At 42.2% G+C, this 20652-nt stretch overlaps 1 protein-coding gene across 2 annotated transcripts in view; it reads left to right on the forward strand.

Annotated features, from left to right (window-relative positions):
* The window catches only part of DPYD (dihydropyrimidine dehydrogenase), a 1270977-nt gene that overhangs the window by 952832 nt on the left and 297493 nt on the right, over positions 1-20652 (forward strand). For both annotated transcript variants that reach the window (XM_033915764.1, XM_033915765.1), the window contains one exon: positions 1903-1986. In XM_033915764.1, the coding sequence (XP_033771655.1) occupies positions 1903-1986 (84 nt within the window). The remainder of the gene's footprint in view (positions 1-1902; positions 1987-20652) is intronic.

The following is a 20652-nucleotide window of genomic DNA, read 5'->3' on the forward strand; positions in this document are numbered from 1 at the left end:
CAGCAACAATAACAAGCTAGGTTTAGCAGCCAGCCAGAACTGCCTAATTAGAAGGTCAGTCTTTAGCCGCTATGATTTAGCCAGTCAGCCTATGAATATCGGCTTGGCCAGCTATGTCAAACATGGCTGAAAATAGACAGAAATACAAGGATCAAATCGCAAATTTTTGGAAGAAAACCATGTATGTAATAAGACAGTTGAGATTGGTGAAATCTTACTTTCTTGAGCATCATTTTGTATTGGTAGTTCAAATGTTAATATTATCACAACTCTATTGTAATTCTTTGCATTTGAACTCAAAAATGGTTAAAAATAAATTGCAGCTGATTCAAAATACAATCAAATCTCAGTTTGCGAGTGTTTTGCAAGACAAGCAAAACACTCTCGCAAATCTTGCCTCACAAACCGAGCGTTGACTCGATATGTGAGCTCCCACCCCCAAGAACCAGCATCAACGTCTAAGTGCCACTTAATATTGTGGTTAGCACCAAATGCAAAGCTGGCTATCTTGAGAGCATTTTAGGTTTGGTGTCAGCCACACATAAATGGGATCGCATACATGTCTATCCTGTTTTTATGTGGTAACCAATGGCCGCTTAAGTGATGCTGGCCTACATTGTAAGCAGACGTGGCAAGGGATCTCCCTGCTGCAATAGGTTTAGTGGCGCAATTGTGGACCCCTGTTCCCCCATACATCACCGGCAGGAAGGATGCCTAGTTCCTCTTACTGGAATCCCCCATCACCCCTTTACATCATCGGCAGGAACCCTCCCCTCCCCGGTATATCATCGGTAGGAGGGATGCCCAGTCCCTCCTGCCCAGCACCCACAAACCCTCCCCCAATGGGAGTGGCCTAAGGAATCTGGCAAATCAGAATCTTAGGCCACTCCCAGTGCATCCCAGAATGCACTGTGACTTGGGCCTAAGAGTTCGGTTGGCCCAAGAGCCTAATGCCCCTCCTGGACCAATCAGGGCCTAAAGACCCTCCCCGGTGCATGCCCACAATTCTTGAGAAGGCAGGCCTGCTGGCTGAAGGCAGGAAGGATGCCTCTGGTTGGCCAACGATCTAAGATGGGGAGGTACAGGGGGGTGGAGGAGAGGTGGATGCCCGCTATGTTCGATTGGGGTGGGAGGATTCTGGCAGGAGAGATTGGGTATCTCTTCTGCCGGCAATGTACAAGAGGGGGTTTCCAGCAGGAGGAATTGGGCATCCCTCCTGCTGGCAATGTACGAGGGGGGGTTCCAGCAGGAGGGATTGGGCATCCCTCCTACCGGCGATGTACGGGAATGGGTGGGGAGGTTCCGGCAGGATGGACTGGGCATTCCTTTTGCCGCACGATGTTTGGGTGTGTGTGTATGTTCCAGAATCCCTCCTGCTGGTAGTCTTCACGGGGGGTGGGGACGGTTTGCCATTAAACTTATCACAACAGGGAGATACCTTGCAGCAATTCTCTAACCAGCGCCTCTGACATGGATGTCGGTTAGATAGGCGGGCTTATGTGCAATTCTCTATAAGACACCCATGTGCGATTCTCAAAAGCCACTTAGGCAGCTTCTGAGACTGGGTGTCCTATACTGAATCTGGGCCTAAATGCTAAGACACCCATTATATTCCTATGGGCTTCTTAGCACTTAGCATGTGCCAATCGTTAGTGACCTTTGATGAATCTCCCCCTTAATATATGTTTTTATATTCATATAAATGTATATGTCATATAGGTGTTTCTTCTTCCATGTGAAGTTTGTTGTTTGTGTCTACCATTTTTTGTTTTGTTTTGTTTTAAGAACAGAAGCTTATGGTCACTGAACAGTTGCAGGATGCGGTTCAGCTGCATCAAGATGAGATTACAAAAAAAAATTATTTATTTTCATTTTTGATTATTCTTTTTGCATGTTTTACAGGCTTCAGGAGCTGATGCCTTGGAGTTGAATTTGTCGTGCCCCCATGGCATGGGAGAGAGAGGAATGGGCTTGGCTTGTGGACAGGTAGGATTTTAACAGAGATCAATTGTGTGTCTCTTTGGCACCCTAGTGTCAGTACATCAGTCATTCTCACACTAGAGCTAAAGATACACGAAATAGATCGCTGGCCTGAAATTTTCAGGTCTGCCTACTTTAAAAATTTAATATTTAAAAAATAGAAAATGAGACAAGCTAAAATTGCCTCAAGTGTTTAGTTTTATTGAGGGGAAAAAATTGCATTATGTGCTTGACAAGAAGCACTATCACAATAGTTTTCCAAGTCGCTGAGGCAGAATTTGCTGAATCTGTGTGCAGTGTTCTTTGTTCATTCTTAACGGTGACCCAGGATCCCCGAAGCAAAATACTGTACAAATAGCTTACGTTCACTGTGATTTAGTGTGAGATGGGGCACAACACAGATTTCAATTTACGCCTTTTAGCACAGGGAGCTGCAAAATAGTTTGGTCCTTTTCTTCCATGTATCATATGCCAAATAGTTCTGTGCAATCTCTTAGTGCTAGAAACTAATTAAGGGAAAATAATGTCTTTACACAAAAAAGGACGCACTTGGGAGGAAGTTTTCAAAATGAGTTATCTTTAAGATGGGTTATTTTACTGTTAACTTGGGTCATTCATAACTAGGTCTATTTCTTTATCTTTGGAACCCACGGTATACCAAGATTTAATAAAACATCAGCATACTGTAATTACGTAAAATGGGACCTATGCTAAAACAGTATGATTTACTGTAAAATCCATCTTAATAGTAGCCCAGGTTGATAACTACTCCTCTTAAATTAACCCTTTATCAAGCTGTGTTGGGGCATTAACCTGTGTTATTTGCCCCTTAACATGTATAAAAGGGCTTTAACACTGGGTGTGGTGTCCTAAAAGAACGCTATAAAACATAACATAAATTGTTATTTATATACCGCAAAAGCCTTTCAATTCTAAGTGGTTCACAAGAGAGGTAAGTAGAATCAGCGAGCTGCAACATAAATTGGCAGGCACACAGACATTGGAACAGGGGAAGCCACAGGGGCCATGGCCTCCCCCAAAATTGGCGGTCAACAATTGATATCCACCCTCCCACCCATTTCACGATATATTGCACTTTATATCTTTGGGGCAGCCGCCACACAATGTCAACGTGCTGGCCTGCCCCGGAACCCTTCATTCTACTTCCGGGGGCAGGCCTGCTCGTTGACGCTGCATGGCGGCTGCCCTGAAGATTTAAAATACAATGCCAGGAGGAGATAGGAGGTGGAGTTGAGAGCTGGTGACGGCCAAGCCGCAAGATTCTGCTGGGGCTAGAGCAGAACTCCTGGGCCCCCCAAAACCAAACTGTTCTGCTGCCTATGGGCAGACAGATAACAGAGGAGTTTACAATGTGGTAAAAAAAAATAAATAAATCACCCTGTGTTTTATAGTAATAAGATGAAAAACACACAACTGCATGTAAAGCAGCTTATTACTATGTAAATATTATACCATGGCTTGCAGTTCTCCAAGCCACACCTAATTTCTTCCAAGTGATCTCTTAAAGGGGCCAGCAAAATGAACAGATAGTAAGCGCCCTTTCATCACCGCCAGCAGAAAGCCCCAGTTTCAGCCCCCTTCCCCCCAGCCCCAGTTTCAGCCCCCTTCCCTCCCGGCAAATATTTCTGCCCAATCAGTCCACAAGGTTTTAGGGCCCTTTTGCTATCCAATATACTTGTCACTGACATCACGAATGACTCATTCTATTGTATTGTAAGTTAAAGAGTGGAATATAAAAAGAATCATGCACTACTCATGTACCGTACATGTTTTAAAGCCAAATCTCAGAAGTAACTAGATGCAGTGGGTCAAGCTAAAGTGACCCTAGCAATAAATCAAGGTTTGGAGAATTTTTAGAACCGCCTCCTACTTGTAATCGAGATGCACCTACTTCTATATTCATTCCATTAGACAAACACTGAAACTAAAATTGTCTGCAAAGATGGAAATGGTGCTCAGAATCTATTGTACTATCACATTAGCAATGATCACACATTAGTTTCTGCTTCCAGATGCGTTCATCCATAAGTACATATGACTGATTTGTCTGCTAAAAACGGACATGAAGGAGACGCTAAACAATACATCTGGCACTGAATATTAGCATAGCACAATTTGTAAATAGAGTCTTTGATTTTACTAATACTGAATTATTCTTAGAATTGTTGCCTTTCTTTTTCTGCCAGATAAACACTGAAAAATAGCATCAATTAGCATCATTTTCGGTAGCTGCTGCCAAATTAGTGATTCAAATCATAAGAGGCAACTTTTGTACTTGTCATTGGGGGCTGAAGTGAGCAAATAAGTATTGCTGATGGAAATTTTTAAGCAAGCAGCAATCAAGGATATTTTTTTCAAATGTTAACATAATATGTGCAGTATTCTGTAATGTAAACGCAATTTATGTTTCACCTTATGAGATCCAGGTAGCATGTTGTCACGGACACAGTTCAACAAGACAATAGCGGTTAAAAATAGGACTCCAAGCTGTGCCGTTATGAGCAATTTTATGCTTGCAAAGTAACCTACACATGAATCACTAATTAGCACATTTACATGACTTTTGAGCTCATTAGGCGATTTTGCATAAAACCTAGAAACGGAATTGCATGCACTAAAAGGCCAAGTAGGATGCACTATTTTTCTCAACTGCGATAATGTGTGCTAATGAGCCGACATATTTGCATCTGCAATTCCGTTCACAGGTGAGCACATCATCCTCCACGGCTGCAACAAAGGCAGTGGTGAATGGAACAAATTGTCCAAGGTGAATAAGTGAGAGATTTGGGATTGGGATCTGGGTTTCTCTGCTTTTTGTGCTGCTACTCTAACCTATTGGACTACTTATCTACTTTCTCACAAAGCAAAATGGAACATTTTACCTAATGCAGCTTTTTGTTATTGCACTTTACTCATTCTGCAGCTGGTTCTATCTCTGTCTTGATTTTTTTTTTTTTTAAAGACTTCTGACATTGATCTGACCCACTAATGTAATTCTTCCTAATCTTTTCCGTGTTGCACATGCTTTGAGCTTGTTCATTCCTTCCTCTGTTCTTTTCTTTTGAGTTCCGCTTCCTTATCTGTTGTCCCATTTTTTTTACACCTTATTGCTTTCTGAACCTGAATCACGTTACTGATCTTGCAGCTCTTCTTTCTTTCTACCACTCATTAGCTTTCTTTCTTCTAGCTACTTCTTTTTTTTTTTTAGTCACATCTAGTAACATCTTTCATTCTTTTGTCATTTAGTTGTATGCGCAGTCTCTCTCACTCTTTTCTGTTTTTCAATTCATCTTCTTCCTTACATCATTCTTCATTTTCTAACTTTGCCGTTTGCCTCTTCCCGCTTCCCCTCTTTCTTTTACTGCAAGCCGTGTGTATAAAGTTCAGGCAAAACCAATTTTGTCATGGGCTTGCAAAAATGGGTTCACTGAAAAGCCAGTTGAAGAGCAATTGAAGAGAAAGTTTAATATGTTGGCAGTAAAAAAAAAAAAATGTGTAAAGGAATGTACTTACACTATTTTTGTGCACTGAATCCTAAAAATACGTTGGCTAAACAATTTGAGTATGCAGCTTCTTGAGCGTACGCTAAATAACTAGTTCATGCTCAGTTCTCTTTCCTCTCTGTTTCCAAGGCGTACATAAATAAATCTGATACCTGACGATTGTTGTCACTGCAGAGGAAAGTGAAAGGGCTAGAACCATCCAGATAAGCTCCTATAAAGCAGAAAACTGGCATGACTGGATGTTAAGAACTTAGGTGTATGTAAGGATTTTCAAAGATCTTCATCCAGAGGAGATGGTTTGGGAAAAAGGGAACAAATAAGGGGAAAAGTTAGGAAGCAGTCTGGTTGCCCTGACTCTAAGACACTGGCATCAGACCACTTCTCCTGTTACCTTGAGGTATAGACACTGAAATGGTTATTCTTTAAAATGTTGCACCCAGACCAAAACATCTAGTCAGTCCCAGAAATCTTTGTTGGGTTCAGATAACTCTGTATCCTCAAGCTTCTAAATGTCTGAAGTGACCTTTGGCTCCATTAACAATGTTAATAACAGCTAAGAGCCTTGTTATGTAAGCATTTATTGCTTAAACTACTATTAACTGCATAACCACAAGTTCAACGCGGTTTACAAAAGACTATTAACAGTAGATGTAATACAAAAAGAATAAGTTAGTTAATCAAATACTTGGAGAAAAGATAGGTCTTCAGCTGTGTTCTAAAATGTTTATAGGAATAGGCTGTGAGCAGTAATGCTCAAAATTATTTGTCATGGGAGGCTGCTTGGTACGCTAGAATGTGATCAAGACATTTTTTTGCTTCTACAACCCTGAACAGAAGGAAAATTAAACAAAAGATGAGTTTTTCTGCTATGTTTATATGAAGCTAAAGAGAATCTATTGACCAAGTAAGGAGGAGCTGTTCCATATAGGACCTTATAACAGAAACAACCCATCTTAAACAATACCCGCGCCTCCCTTGGACTCTTGTGTGCATTCTCTATCACCTCCCTCTCAGTGAAATTTGATGTCTCCCTCTACAAGCAGGCAAGCAGGAGAAAGCAGAGGAGAGAGAGAGAGGATTTAGAAGGACAAAACAGACAGAAGGGAGGCAAACCGAAGCTGAGAAGGGGAGAGAAGAGGCAGGAGACTAAGGGGATCAGCGAGAGTTAGCTCCGCCCACCCCTGACGTCAGCCACCGAAGCTCCCCTTTAAAAGGGGAGGGGCCAATGGCGCGCAGCCGTTCGGTGCGCGGCGAAGGTGAGCGGCAAAGGCGCTTGCCTTAGCGAGAGCGCCTTTGCGAAGGGCCTCAAGAAGGGCAGATTCAGTACATCAAGGAAGGGTGACAAGGTAAGAAAACCAATAACTAACACAGCAGAAAATCTATTAGAACATATAAGCAAAACACAGAGGGCACTCACACACGTAACATCTGCAGGTCACAAGTAAGCTGTTAACTGTTATCTTAAAGTAGGAGCATCAGCCAACACAGAACACACAACAATACTCAACACTAGACAGACGTGACACATTAGGAGTGAATACATGGCAAAACACACAACAAAAGGAGTAAAGAATCAGCAAGCAGCAGACACAGAAGAATACACACACTCACACAGGTATAAAAGAACCAGTGAACTAAAAGAGAGTACTTCGGAAAAACGTGAACAACAATGGAAGCAGAGGGAAACCAAAAGATGAGCTTTTCAGTGTTTTCACAGACTGTCATATGTATGACTACCTCCCTTCGGGAAGACAGTCATATGTATGTGCTCGGTGTCAGGAGCTGAAAAGCTTGAAGAAGGAAGTAAAGCGACTAGAGAACAAGATACAGGAGCTAGAAGGACTTTACACTATGGAGGACCCAATCAGGACAGCTGAAGACTTCATGAATGAGAGACACATTGAGGAGGAAGTTAGGGAACTCGAGAAATTCATCGAGGATGCCTACAGGAGGAGGGTGGAAGAGAACGAACTTCAGATGAAAGACGAACTTCAGATGAAAGGTGAAGATACACCAACACCAACACCAACATGGAAGGGAGAACAAGAAACAGATGACCTCAAAGAAGACGCCCACAGATGAACACCGTACGAGGGGGAGAAAATGGCTAGTCGATGCCCAGAAGAAGAAACAGCGAAGCACACCGAGGACATAGAAGAAGAAGCAGCAAAACACTCCAAGGACATTGACCTAAGACCGAAGCAAAAATTGAAGAAGGGAAAGTCAGCGATCCTAGTGGGAGACTCAATCCTGAGGCATGTGGACAGCTACATAGCAGGAGGGAGAGAGGATAGACTAGTCACCTGCCTCCCAGGAGCAAGAGCCAAGGACATCGTGGACAAAATTGGGAAAGATCCTGGAAGGAGCGGAGACGGAAGAGACTACAGTAATGATCCACATCGGGACAAATGATGTCAGCAGGAGAGACTACAGAAGAAGCACACTGATAGAACAGTTCAAGATTCTGGGAAGGAAGTTGAAGATGAGGACTCAGAAGATAGCATTATCAGAGATCCTACCGGTACCGAGGGCAGATGTGAAAAGGCAGGAGGAACTACAATCAATAAATGCATGGATGAAGGAGATGGTGTGAGGAAGAGGGGTTTCACTTCGTGAGGAACTGGACAACGTTCTGGGGCAAGAGCAAGCTCTACAGGAGAGATGGACTGCACCTGAGCGCGGCGAGAACTAGACTTCTAGCAAACAACGTCAGGAGAGGAATAGAACAGGCTTTAAACTAAGAAGAAGGGGAAAGCTGACAGTTGACAAAGCATTGATGATTCGGAAGAAGGTATCTCGTGAAGATACTAAGGGGGAAAAAGGCTGGGAAGAAACAACGGGCAAATTACAGGAGTTGACTAACCCAGAAGAGGAGGTTAGAAGGGTTATAGCACAGGAGAAAAAACTAAAGATAGAAGCACAGGGAAAAGAAATGAAGACAAGAAAATACCAGGATCTAAATTGTATATATACCAATGCAAGGAGCCTAAGAAACAAAATGGGGTAATTAGAAGCCATGGCCAATGCAGAGGACATAGACATCATTGGAGTCTCTGAAACATGGTGGAATGAAGAAAACAAATGGGATACAGCACTGCCAGGGTACAAGCTCTATCGCCAGGACAGGTCAGGACAGAAAGGAGGTGGAATAGCCCTATACATAAAAGAAAGCATACAATCGACAAGAGTGGACACAACAGAGACGATCAACAATCTGGAATCGCTATGGGTTAAAATACTGGGAAGGAAAGGGCCTGAAATAAAGATGGGCCGCTACTATCGTCCAGAGATATCGATGAAGAAATGGAAGCCGAGATAAAGCGAGAATGCAATAGCGGTAACACAGTTATTATGGGAGACTTTAACTATCCCGGGATAGACTGGAGTCTTAGAAGCTCAAAATGCGCTAGGGAAACAGAATTCCTGGAGGCTACACAAGATTGCTTCATGGAGCAGCTTGTTAGAGAACCAATGAGAGGATATACCACTCTGGATCTAATCCTAAATGGGTTAAGGGGACCTGCAAAGGAAGTGAAAGTAGTGGGACCATTGGAAAACAGCGATCATAATATGATCAAGTACAAGGTTGAGGTAGGGATACTGAAAGGAAAGAGAACCAAAGCGACTACTTTCAACTTCAAGAAAGGAAACTATGAAGCAATGAGAGAAATGGTAAGGAAGAAACTTAGGAACACTTCCAAGAAATGGCAGATGGTAGAACATGCCTGGTTTTTTATCAAGGACACAGTGAGCGAGACACAAAATCTGCATATTCCCAGATTCAGAAAGGGGTGCAAAAAGAGTCGAACAAAAGACCCGGCAGGGATAATTAAAGTAGTGAAGGAAGTGATAGGCAATAAGAAAAATTCATTCAGGAAATGGAAAAAGTACAAAACTGAGGAGAACTGGAAAGAGCACAGGAAGTATCAAAAAGAAAGTCACCGTGTGGTTCGAAAAGCCAAAAGAGAATATGAAGAGAGGCTAGCCAGGGAAGCACGAAATTTCAAACCGTTCTTTAGATATGTTAAAGGGAAGCAGCCGGCTAGGGAGGAGGTGGGACCGCTGGATGACGGAGACAGGAAGGGAGTGGTGAAGGAGGAGAAAGAGGTCACGGAAAGACTTAACATGTTCTTTTTCTCTGTATTTACAAACAAAGACACAACCAACATACCGGAACCTGAGCAATTCTTCAATGGAAATCAAGCAGAAAAATTAACATTCATGGAAATGAGCCTTGAGGACGTACGCAGGCAGATAGAAAAATTAAAAACTGACAAATCCCCGGGTCCGGACGGAATCCACCCAAGGGTTCTGAAGGAACTAAAGGAGGAAATAGCGAAACTACTTCAGCAAATTTGCAATCTATCCCTGAACACAGGCGAGATCCCGGAGGACTGGAAGATAGCCAATGTTACGCCCATCTTTAAAAAGGGATAAAGAGGTGACCTGGGAAACTACAGACCAGTGAGTCTGACCTCGGTTCCAGGGAAAATGGTGGAAGCGCTGATAAAAGACAACATTGATGAACATTTTGAAAGAAACAAACTTCTGATAACCAGCCAACATGGATTCTGCAAGGGGAGATCATGCCTAACGAACTTATTGCACTTCTTCGAAGGAGTTAACAGACGGATGGACAGAGGAGACCCCATAGACAACATATATCTAGATTTACAAAAGGCCTTTGACAAGGTACCCCATGAATGCCTACTTCAGAAACTGAAGAACCATGGGGTGAAAGGAGATGTGCATAGATGGATCAGGAATTAGTTGGCGGGTAGGAAACAGAGGATAGGAGTGAAGGGCCACTACTCAGACTGGAGGAAGGTCACGAGTGGTGTTCCGCAGGGCTCGGTGCTTGGACCGCTGCTATTTAATATATTTATAAATGATCTAGAAACATGGACGAAGTGCGAGATAATAAAATTTGCGGATGACACCAAACTATTTAGTAGAGCTCGGACTAAAGAGGACTGCGAAGAATTACAAAGGGACTTGAACAAACTGGGGGAATGGGCAACGAGATGGCAGATGAAGTTCAATGTTGAGAAATATAAAGTACTACATGTGGGAAGCAGAAACCTGAGGTACAGCTATACGATGGTAGGGACGTTATTGAATGAGAGTACCCAAGAAAGGGACTTGGGGGTAATGGTGGACATGACAATGAAGCCGACGGCACAGTGCGCAGCGGCCGCTAAGATAGCGAATAGAATGCTAGGTATAATCAAGAAGGGTATTACAACCAGAACGAAAGAAGTTATCCTGCCGTTGTATCAGGCGATGGTGCGTCCGCATCTGGAGTACTGCGTCCAATATTGGTCGCCGTACCTTAAGAAGGATATGGCGATACTTGATTGGGATCAGAGGAGAGTGACATGTTTGATAAAAGGTATGGAAAACCTTTCATATGCTGAGAGATTGGAGAAACTGGGTCTCTTTTCCCTGGAGAAGAGGAGACTTAGAGGGGATATGATAGAGACTTACAAGATCATGAAGGGCATAGAGAGAGTAGAGAGGGACAGATTCTTCAAACTTTCGGAAATAAAAGAACAAGAGGGCATTCAGAAAAGTTGAAAGGGGACAGATTCAAAATGAATGCTAGGAAGTTTTTCTTCACTCAACGTGTGGTGGACACCTGGAATGCGCTTCCAGAGGGGTAATAGGGCAGAGTACGGTACTGGGGTTCAAGAAAGGATTTGAGAATTTCCTGTTGGAAAAGGGGATATAGAGGGGTATAGATAGAGGATTACTGCACAGGTCCTGAACCTGTTGAGCCGCCGCATGAGCGGACTGCTGGGCACGATGAACCTCAGGTCTGACCCAGCGGAGGCATTGCTTATGTTCTTATGTTATGTTCTTATGTACTTCATGTCCCTCTCTGTGCTACTCTTGCTCTGTGAAAGCTTTTTTTATGTTTTGGAGGAGGAGGGGCAGGCAGGATTATGGGGCACAACGGCTAGTCACTTGCTCTGGTGGAATGGAAACCTCCCTATTTTTGAGGGCAAACAGTGAGTAGGGATGCCTCTCTCCCAGAACCACTGATGACATGTCTGAATGTCTGCAGTACTAACAGCAATGATTTTGAGAATCACGCCATGATCTCGCAGTTCTATGAAGGGAAAGCCATAAGAGATAGACATGGATACAAAATGACTAGCGAGTACCACAGCACTATTATCAAGTTTCAAATTTGTTTATTTTTGATATACCGTCTATCAAAACAAATGTCTAAATGGTGTACAATATAAAACAATTGTAGAAAACTGTTGAAATGAGTAAATAAAAACAATATTTTCAGTCATAAAGGGATCTAGGACCGATACTCTGAGGCACTTTGAGACCGTTACATATAATGACCTTAGCTTAATAGCAGACTTGCTCCCCTGATCTTTTAATATCTATCAAATAGGCATACCCACAATCAATTCTGCCCCTAATAAGTGTATCCTTACATTCCAGTATAGTACCTAGAAGCTGGAAATCTGCAGTAGTCCACCCCATCTTAAAAATAAAAACAACACCAAGTAACTATCAACCTGTCTCTAATCTGCCATTTACCTCTAAGATCCTAGAAAAAGTACTCCAAGCATAGCTGCAAAATTATGTTGAAAAGCAAGGAATATTCTATACAGTATATATCAATCAGGTTTTAGAAAATCCCATAGTACATAAACTGTTCTAATACACAACATCGACAACTGCTAGAAACACCTGGATGAAAGGGAAGACATGCTTGTGATTAAGCTATGGAACCAACTCCCTTCTTTCATCAGATCGCTAGACAATTTGATGGTTTGGGTTGTTGGTTTTTTTTCAAAGAACTGTTAAACCCACATTTGTCTGGTTTCTAGATAAATGGCTAAGTTCGTTGTTTAGAAGTATTGTAAATATGATTTAACTAGAAATAGTACATTGGATTTAAAATTTTGATGAGAATGTGAAATTTAAGCTTAGATTTATTATGATGGTATTATTGTATTACAAAACCGTAAAAGAGCTTTTTTAGCGCAGGCCGGTACACTGAATACTCTGTGCTGCTCCCAATGCTCATAGAGTTCTATGAGCGTCAGGAGCAGCGCAGAGCATTCGGCTTCCAGCCTGTGCTAAAAACCGCTTTTGCAGTTTTGTAAAGGGGGGAGGGGTGCTAATTTTTTATGTGTTTGTCAAGATAAATATGTAACCTGTTCTGGGATACCCTGGAAGGATGGGCTAGAAAACTTATCCCCTCTTTTACTAAGGTGCGCTAACCGATTAGCACGCGCTAAACGCTAACGCATCCATAGACTAGCATGCACGCATTAGCGGTTAGTGCGCGCTAAATCAATTAGCATGCACTAATCGGTTAGCGTGCCTTAGTTAAAGAGGGCCTAAGTCCCTCTTTTACTAAGCTGCAATAGAGGTTTCTACCATAGCCTAGGGTGCTAAATACTCCAATGCTGCTCTGACGCTCATAGGAATTCTATGAGCATCAGAGAATTTAGCGCTCTGGGCTGAAGTAGAAACCTCTACTTCGGCTTAGTAAAAGGGGAGGTAAATAAACCTAAAACCTTATCCTTCAATAAAGATTCAAGCCACTTCTGATGAAAAATGCTCTTCCACAGTACCACAGAAAATGACTGCAGATAAAGACCCACACAGGCCATCCACTGTCCAACAAGGTGGCCAGAGCCATGCCCACCACTCTGCGTGGGCCCCGGTCACCCATGCTTAAACACTGGTTGTTAAATTTCCACCATGCCAACCATATAGGCAGGTGTGTTTCTGTTCCTCTCATTAGTGGATCGGTTTTGTAATAGCACATAGGTACTTATCTTTTATTTATAAATTACATCTTCGCGGTCTAGGCACCCTGCTATAAAACGACCCCTGTAATGAACAGTAATAAAATTCTAGTTAGCGCTATATTTTGTCCTAATGCTAAAAAGTGTCACTAAAATATAATAATATCACTTTTTCCTGTTTGTACACAACAAATTCAGCAAAAGCTTTTACTACTGGTTTTGTTCCAAAACTGAAGTCAGCAAAATTTAAAAGAAAAAAAAAAAAAAGAGGAAAAGCTGAATGTACAACAGTATCTTATCTCAAATATACAGTGAAAGACTATTGAAAACAAGAGAAGTGAAAGTCTAAGCAATAAATAGATTTTAGGGTTTTTAAATTGCTATTGGTACAGGGGAGATATATGATTTCCTACCTGTTATTTTCCACCTATCTATTATAGTAATGGGGACTGAAAGCTTTCCCACCTGGACACTAGAGAAAGCTATCTGCAACTGTTGCACTCATATATTAAAGGAGTTATATGCTTCCCTTTAAAATTTCTCATGTAAGACACAAACCTAATCAAACCTTTATACCCTCCAGCAGGTAACCTCTGCATGAACTAAAGAGCTGAAATATTGTTTAATTCACGCTATATACCATTTTTTTACAGTTATATGGCTGGCATTATTTAGCTTTTGCTGAAACAACCAACATAAAATGTGTTATTCTCTTGAGGGGTGGGGACAGGGACAGAGAATGTTGCTGTTCATTATCCAGACATCGTAAATGGTCTATTTCTTCATTTAAAGAAATTAAAACTTTTTTTTTAATTCATAGTTTACAAAGCAGAAAATGTTTTCAGATTATGCACGTGAAAGATTTAGTTCTCCATTCTCTTGCAGACTTACTAAACGATACTGGTTGCTAATTTGAGGTGATAAGCTGTGTACAGCTTTGGCAGTTCAGCATTTCACAATTAATCACTTCTGTTTGTGACAAGTGAAGAGAATAATGGTTGACTCTAGAGCCTTTGATGTCACATTGGAATCAATATTTTTAAATGGTATGTGCCACAATTCTGACTGATCTGTCACATTAAAGCAAAAGAAAGCCTTTTGCAGTCCATAAATGGTGTTGTGTGACAGTCCCTAAACTAGTCCTCCTCTTAGATTTAGAGAAAGCAGCATTGCAGAGCATTTTAAGATATTTGGTTTAGGAAGGAAGGAAAGTGAATTAAGAGAGACTATAATTTTAAAACGCAATCCTGATGTGAATCGATTAGTTCTTGATGGACTTGTATAAGAAATTAATAGCAAAAATATTCTAAGAACTGAAAGGCATTATCCCTCTAATACTATAAATGGTGCACACAGTTATGAAATTGTGTACATAGTTATGGAATAATACCACTTAGGTGGGTAATTATTTACTTATTTTGCCCTTCATTGATGCTTATTTGGTGATAACTATCACTAATTAGTCTTAACTATCAGTAATTGTCCCTAATTTCTAGTTACGTACGTGAGTTATGACCCTATTCCATAAACTGCAAGGGCAAATTGTCTAGCGTATAACTTCACATGGGCAGATCATGGGTATTCTGACTATTCTATACACTCATAGGCCCATATTCTATAAACAGTATCTTAACTTAGGCCAGCCTAAGTTATGTCCAAAGTGCCTTTTAAAAATGGACTTAAGAGAAATTACTAGGCGCCTAAAAAAGTGATGCTGGAATCATGCCTCCCATTTATTCTTAAAATCTGGCACGCTGCTGGCCTCGATTACCTGTACTGGAAGCTTGTTCCATTGATCAATCACTCGCTCCGTGAAGAAATACTTCCTGGTGTCGCCGTGAAATTTCCCGCCCTTGAGTTTGAGCGGGTGCCCCCTTGTGGTTGAGGGGCCTCTGAGAAGGAAAATGTTATCTTCCACTTCTATACGTCCGGTGACGTATTTAAACGTCTCAATCATGTCTCCCCTCTCCCTGCGTTCCTTGAGAGTGTAGAGCTGCAAATTGTTTAGTCTTGCTTCGTAATAGTAATGGTTTGATTACATAGACATCCCAACAGGGCAGTGGGACACCTTAGAGGGCACTGCTTTGAACTTCACATAAAGGGTGTCAGATGTATATCTCACCATAGCCCCCTTATAATTTATAGTGAGCCCTCCATGAATTCTCCAAAACTTCCACCACCCCAGTAACCCTTATGGATGCAGGTGGCACCTTTATGGCGGTATAGTAGGGTTTGGTTGGGTTTTGATAAGCTCATACTTAATACCATAGATGGACCTAGGTTCTCCTGTCTATGGTTCATTAGCCCATCCACAAGGCTACTTAAGACATCTGTGTGCTGCTCTGCTAGGCTTTCCCATACGAGATGCTGCTGTTTTAGAGACAAGTATGTACCTTTTTGTTTTCATTTTTGTGTGGTGGGTCAGTGAGAATTGGGGGAGTATGGGGGTGTCTTACCTTGACAATGGTCATCTGGGCAGTTATGGCATCTTCTAAAACAGATCTAGCTCCAAACTTCTATGTTCTGCCCAGGACATCTTGGAAAATGTTCAGTTATCGTTGCAAGATGTCCAAGTGTAACCCGCTCTTATGTACGCCCAAATCCCTCTCATAACATACCTCTACCACGCCCCTCTCAAGCTCTGGATGCACAGAGACTGGGACACCTCACTAGATGTTCAGAAAGGTGGTTTTCATTATCAGCACTTGGATGTCCTAGCAATTAGGTCGTCCAAGTCCTGATTTAGTATGCACTCACCAGCTCCAAATATGTGTAATATGTTCATATGTAGAAGTCCAAAATCCACACACTTGAGAGCACACCCAGAACATATGGCTTAATGTAACATTCTCTTTTTTTTTGTGGTAAATATTTTATTAATTTTCCTAAAAACTTAACAATGCAATATACATATTAACAATCAGAGAATAAATCACAAAACGCATTTTCATCTTATAAATATATACATACAGTATCTTTACCCCACCCATCCTTCCATTAAATAACATTCTCTTGAACACATTCCATAAATTTTATCATGGGAGCAGAAAGTTGCCTTGAATGCTTGACATGGTGACATATAGGGCTCTTTTTACAAAGGTGCGCTAGCGTTATTTTTTTGTTGTTGTTCAAAAATTTTTATTAATTTTTAAAGATAAAGTACAGAAATATTTAACAGATGTGTACAATAAAAGCACTGTGTACATAAAAGATAGAGAAAACTAGCGCACGCACAAGATTAGCGCACGCTAACCGAAAACTTATCGCCTGGCTAGCGCGTGCGGCATTTTAGCGTACACTAAAACCGCTAGCGCACCTTTGTAAAAGGAGCCCATAGAGTATCAACCTAAATTTATATTGCATTTCCCGGATAGAGATATTAGTTGTAATAGAGCATGTATCTTTCAAACAGGATTAAGATGTTCTCCGTAAAGGTCAAATTGCAGCTCTTTGCCTCCTAATTTCCTTTGTAACATATGCTTAAAATAGATGCTTCTTTGGACTTCTCACAGAGGCATTCTGTTATAAAATTATCTCTTACAACTGCATAGTAGTGGTGTGGTGAATGTTGGCCAAATAACGTATAGGTTTAAAGTTAAATGCTAGGTTCAGTATTGACCATATATTCACAGCCTGTATGTTCTTGATTGGTGTAGAGTATAAAAACAAATTTTGCTGAACTATTTTATCAACAATACGGCCGCTGCAGGCATTTTCAATCTGCTGATGTTAGAATGAAGGACAGATGTGCTTTTGAATTGCTATACTAGTTTTTCAGGTATTCTTGAGTAGTGGAAGGTCATATTTAATTGATTTCTAAAGCCTAAAGATATATACTTATATTTTCTATATTCTTGTACTCTTGATATTTTGCTTATTTTCTCTATAAAGGAATATGAGGTATTTACTGCAAGGCCCATTGTACAAAACAGATAAGTATGTAGGGGTGCTGAAAAGTTCTCAGCCCAACCAACCGACTTCTTAAATTCTGAGCATTATTTTGACACTGTAGCTGAAAAGAGTGTTATCTTAGTTTGTTAAATGCCAGTTTCCAGAAATGAAATTCTTTGTAGTGACATTCTTTCAGATCATTGATTGAACAATGTCCACGTCATTCTCGTCTTGGTTGGGCTGAGAACTTTTCAGAACCCCCTCGTAATGTGTACTAACAAAGTTACTGCTTGCTATTAGTAAATGACCCCCAATGATTTGTTGGCATCTTAAAAAAAATCAAGAGTTATCTTTATGACATGAAAATAGCAATAATTAATCATAATATTGCATTTTTCTGTTTCTTGGGAGGAAAGGAAACAGAGGTTTTCTCTTCCAAAGATCAATAGGGGCATTTTCTGTTCTCAAGGCAGTAAAGAAGAATTTTTTAGGCCGTACCTAATAGTCCCGTAATAATACCGTAATAGTCATCGGGGATTCCATGCTGAGGGGCACCGAGGGACCAATTTGCAGACCGGATATGCAATCTAGGGAGGTCTGCTGTCTGCCTGGAGCCAGGATACGAGATGTCACCGCCAGTCTGGATAGACTACTCACGCCCCGAGACCACTTTCCTATGCTTCTTGTCCACATAGGAACCAACGACACTGCCAGGAACACACCGGAGACCATCACCAGAGACTTTGGAGCACTGGGTGAGAGGCTGAAGCAGACAGGAGCGCAGGTGGTTTTCTCATCGATCCTCCCAGTTAGAGGCAAGGGAAGAGCCAGAGATGAACGTATCCTGAGGACGAACGAGTGGCTACAGGGATGGTGCTGGGATATGAACTTCGGATTCCTAAACCATGGGGAAGCGCTACAAGGACTTCAGGGACCAGACGGACTCCATCTGACCAGTAGGGGTAAGAACGTCTTCGGACACCGACTAGCCCGCCTGCTTCACAGGGCTTTAAACTAGGTAAGTCGGGGGAGGGTACCCATTCACATATTAGTGCAGAAAGGAATTATCCTGATGAGGTGAGTCGAAACTCCGCTTCCATGTCCAAGGTAAGAACCCACATTGCAAACAGTTCTTTGGGAGTCACACCGACTCGGGTAGGATACGCCTCACAGGGACTTAGCAAACACAAGATATGGAGGGCCATGTATGTCAATGCACACAGTTTAGGTAACAAAATTCTAGAATTGGAGGCTTAAATAAGGAATGCCAACCTAGATGTGGTGGCAATATCTGAAACTTGGTTCACGGACTCACATGGGTGGGATATGGCTATACTGGGCTACAATCTACTTCGTCAGGACAGAGAGGGCAGGTTAGGAGGGGGGGTAGCTCTATACATTAAAGAGGACATCAAAACCACCAGGATCCCTCTGGGTAAACCTGGCAAAAGGCAGAGAAAAATGCCTGTATCTAGGTGTGGTTTACAGACCCCCAAGACAACTGGGAGACATGGACGCAGAATTAATTGAAGACATAGAGAATATCACTCTACGAGGAGAAGCTGTACTGCTAGGGGACTTCAATTTGCCTGATGCAGACTGGAACTCATTTTCAGCGACAACCAGCGGTAGCAGGAGGCTCTTAACCTCCATAAAGAGAGCACGTCTCAAACAAATGGTAACGGAGCCCACTAGGGCCCAGGCGATCCTCGACCTGGTACTCACCAATGGGGAAAGCGTTTCAGAGGTCTCAGTAGGAGATACGCTAGCCTCCAGCAACCACAATATAGTATGGTTCAACCTTAGGAAAGGCTTCCCTAGATCAAACACGAAAACAAAGGTACTCAATTTCCGGGGCACAGACTTCGCACGCATGATTTCGTCCATCAGACGCTGCAGGACCAAGCGGAGACCGATGATGTAGAAGCTAAGTGATTAACATTGAAATCAACCATACATGAAGCAACTAGCCGCTTCATAAAATCAGTAAATAAACGACAAAGAAACAATAAACCCCAATGGTTCACCGCGGAGATCTCGCACCTCATTAAGGAGAAGAAAAAAGCGTTTCTCTCCTACAAGCGCACGGAGAAAAGAGAGGCAAAAGTAGAATATAGGACCAGGTCTACAGCGGTCAAAATGGCAGTTAGGGAGGCAAAACTTTGAGTGGAAGAAATTCTGGCAAAAAAACATTAAAAAGGGGGACAAATCCTTCTTCAGGTATATTAGTGACAGAAAAAGGAACACAGGCGGGATAGTACGCCTTAGAAGACCGGACGGAAGTTATGTGGAAGCAGATTCCGATAAAGCCGAACTACTGAATGAATACTTCTGCTCAGTCTTCACCTGTGAGGCACCGGGACACGGTCCCCAGTTGAAGGCAACACAAAGCACAGAAGACCCGTTTCAGAATTTTGAGTTCACACCAAGTGAAGTTTACAGTGAACTGGCAAGACTTAAGGTGAACAAAGCCATGGGACCAGACAATTTGCACCCAAGAATGCTCAGAGAATTGAGCGATGTCCTGGCGAAACCGTTGGCTGAGCTATTCAATCTCTCCCTAAGTAAGGGGAAAGTTCCCCTGGACTTGAAATTAGCTAATGTCGTTCCTCTGCATAAAAAGGGTTGCAGGGCAGAGGCTGCGAATTATAGACCGGTGAGTCTCACATCAATAGTGTGCAAACTCATGGAAACACTAATTAAAAGCAAATTGGACACGATCTTGAATGAAGGGAATCTTCGGGATCCCAGTCAGCATGGATTCACCAAGGGTAGGTCCTGCCAATCCAATCTCATCAGCTTCTTTGACTGGGTAACAAGAAAGTTGGACTTGGGAGAGTCTTTGGACGTCGTGTACCTGGACTTCAGGAAAGCTTTTGACAGTGTCCCACACCGCAGGCTGCTAAGCAAGATGGAATCGATGGGGTTAGGAGAGACAGTAACTGCATGGGTCAATGATTGGCTGAGTGGCAGACTTCAGAAGGTGGTGGTTAATGGTACCCTCTCTAAAACATCGGAGGTGACCAGTGGAGTGCCGCAGGGCTCGGTCCTGGGTCCACTCCTTTTCAACATATTCATAGGGGATCTGACTCAAGGGCTTCAAGGTAAAATAACACTATTCGCCGATGACGCCAAACTATGTAATATAGTAAGTGAATGCAGTTTACAGAATTATATGGCGCAGGACCTGCTTACATTGGAAAGTTGGTCCTCAACCTGGCAGCTAGGCTTCAATGCTAAGAAATGTAAGGTCATGCACCTCGGAAGCGGAAATCCATGCAGGACGTACTTCTTGAACGGAGAAACTTTAACTAGGACTTCAGCAGAACGAGATTTAGGAGTAATCATCAGTGCAGACATGAAAACTGCCAATCAAGTGGAGAAGGCTTCATCTAAGGCAAGGCAGATATTGGGTTGTATCAATAGAAGTTTCGTCAGCCGAAAGCCTGAATTCATAATGCCGTTGTACAGGG

This window comes from Geotrypetes seraphini, chromosome 12, assembly GCF_902459505.1.
Source record: "Geotrypetes seraphini chromosome 12, aGeoSer1.1, whole genome shotgun sequence".
In the NCBI taxonomy this organism is placed as follows: domain Eukaryota; kingdom Metazoa; phylum Chordata; class Amphibia; order Gymnophiona; family Dermophiidae; genus Geotrypetes; species Geotrypetes seraphini.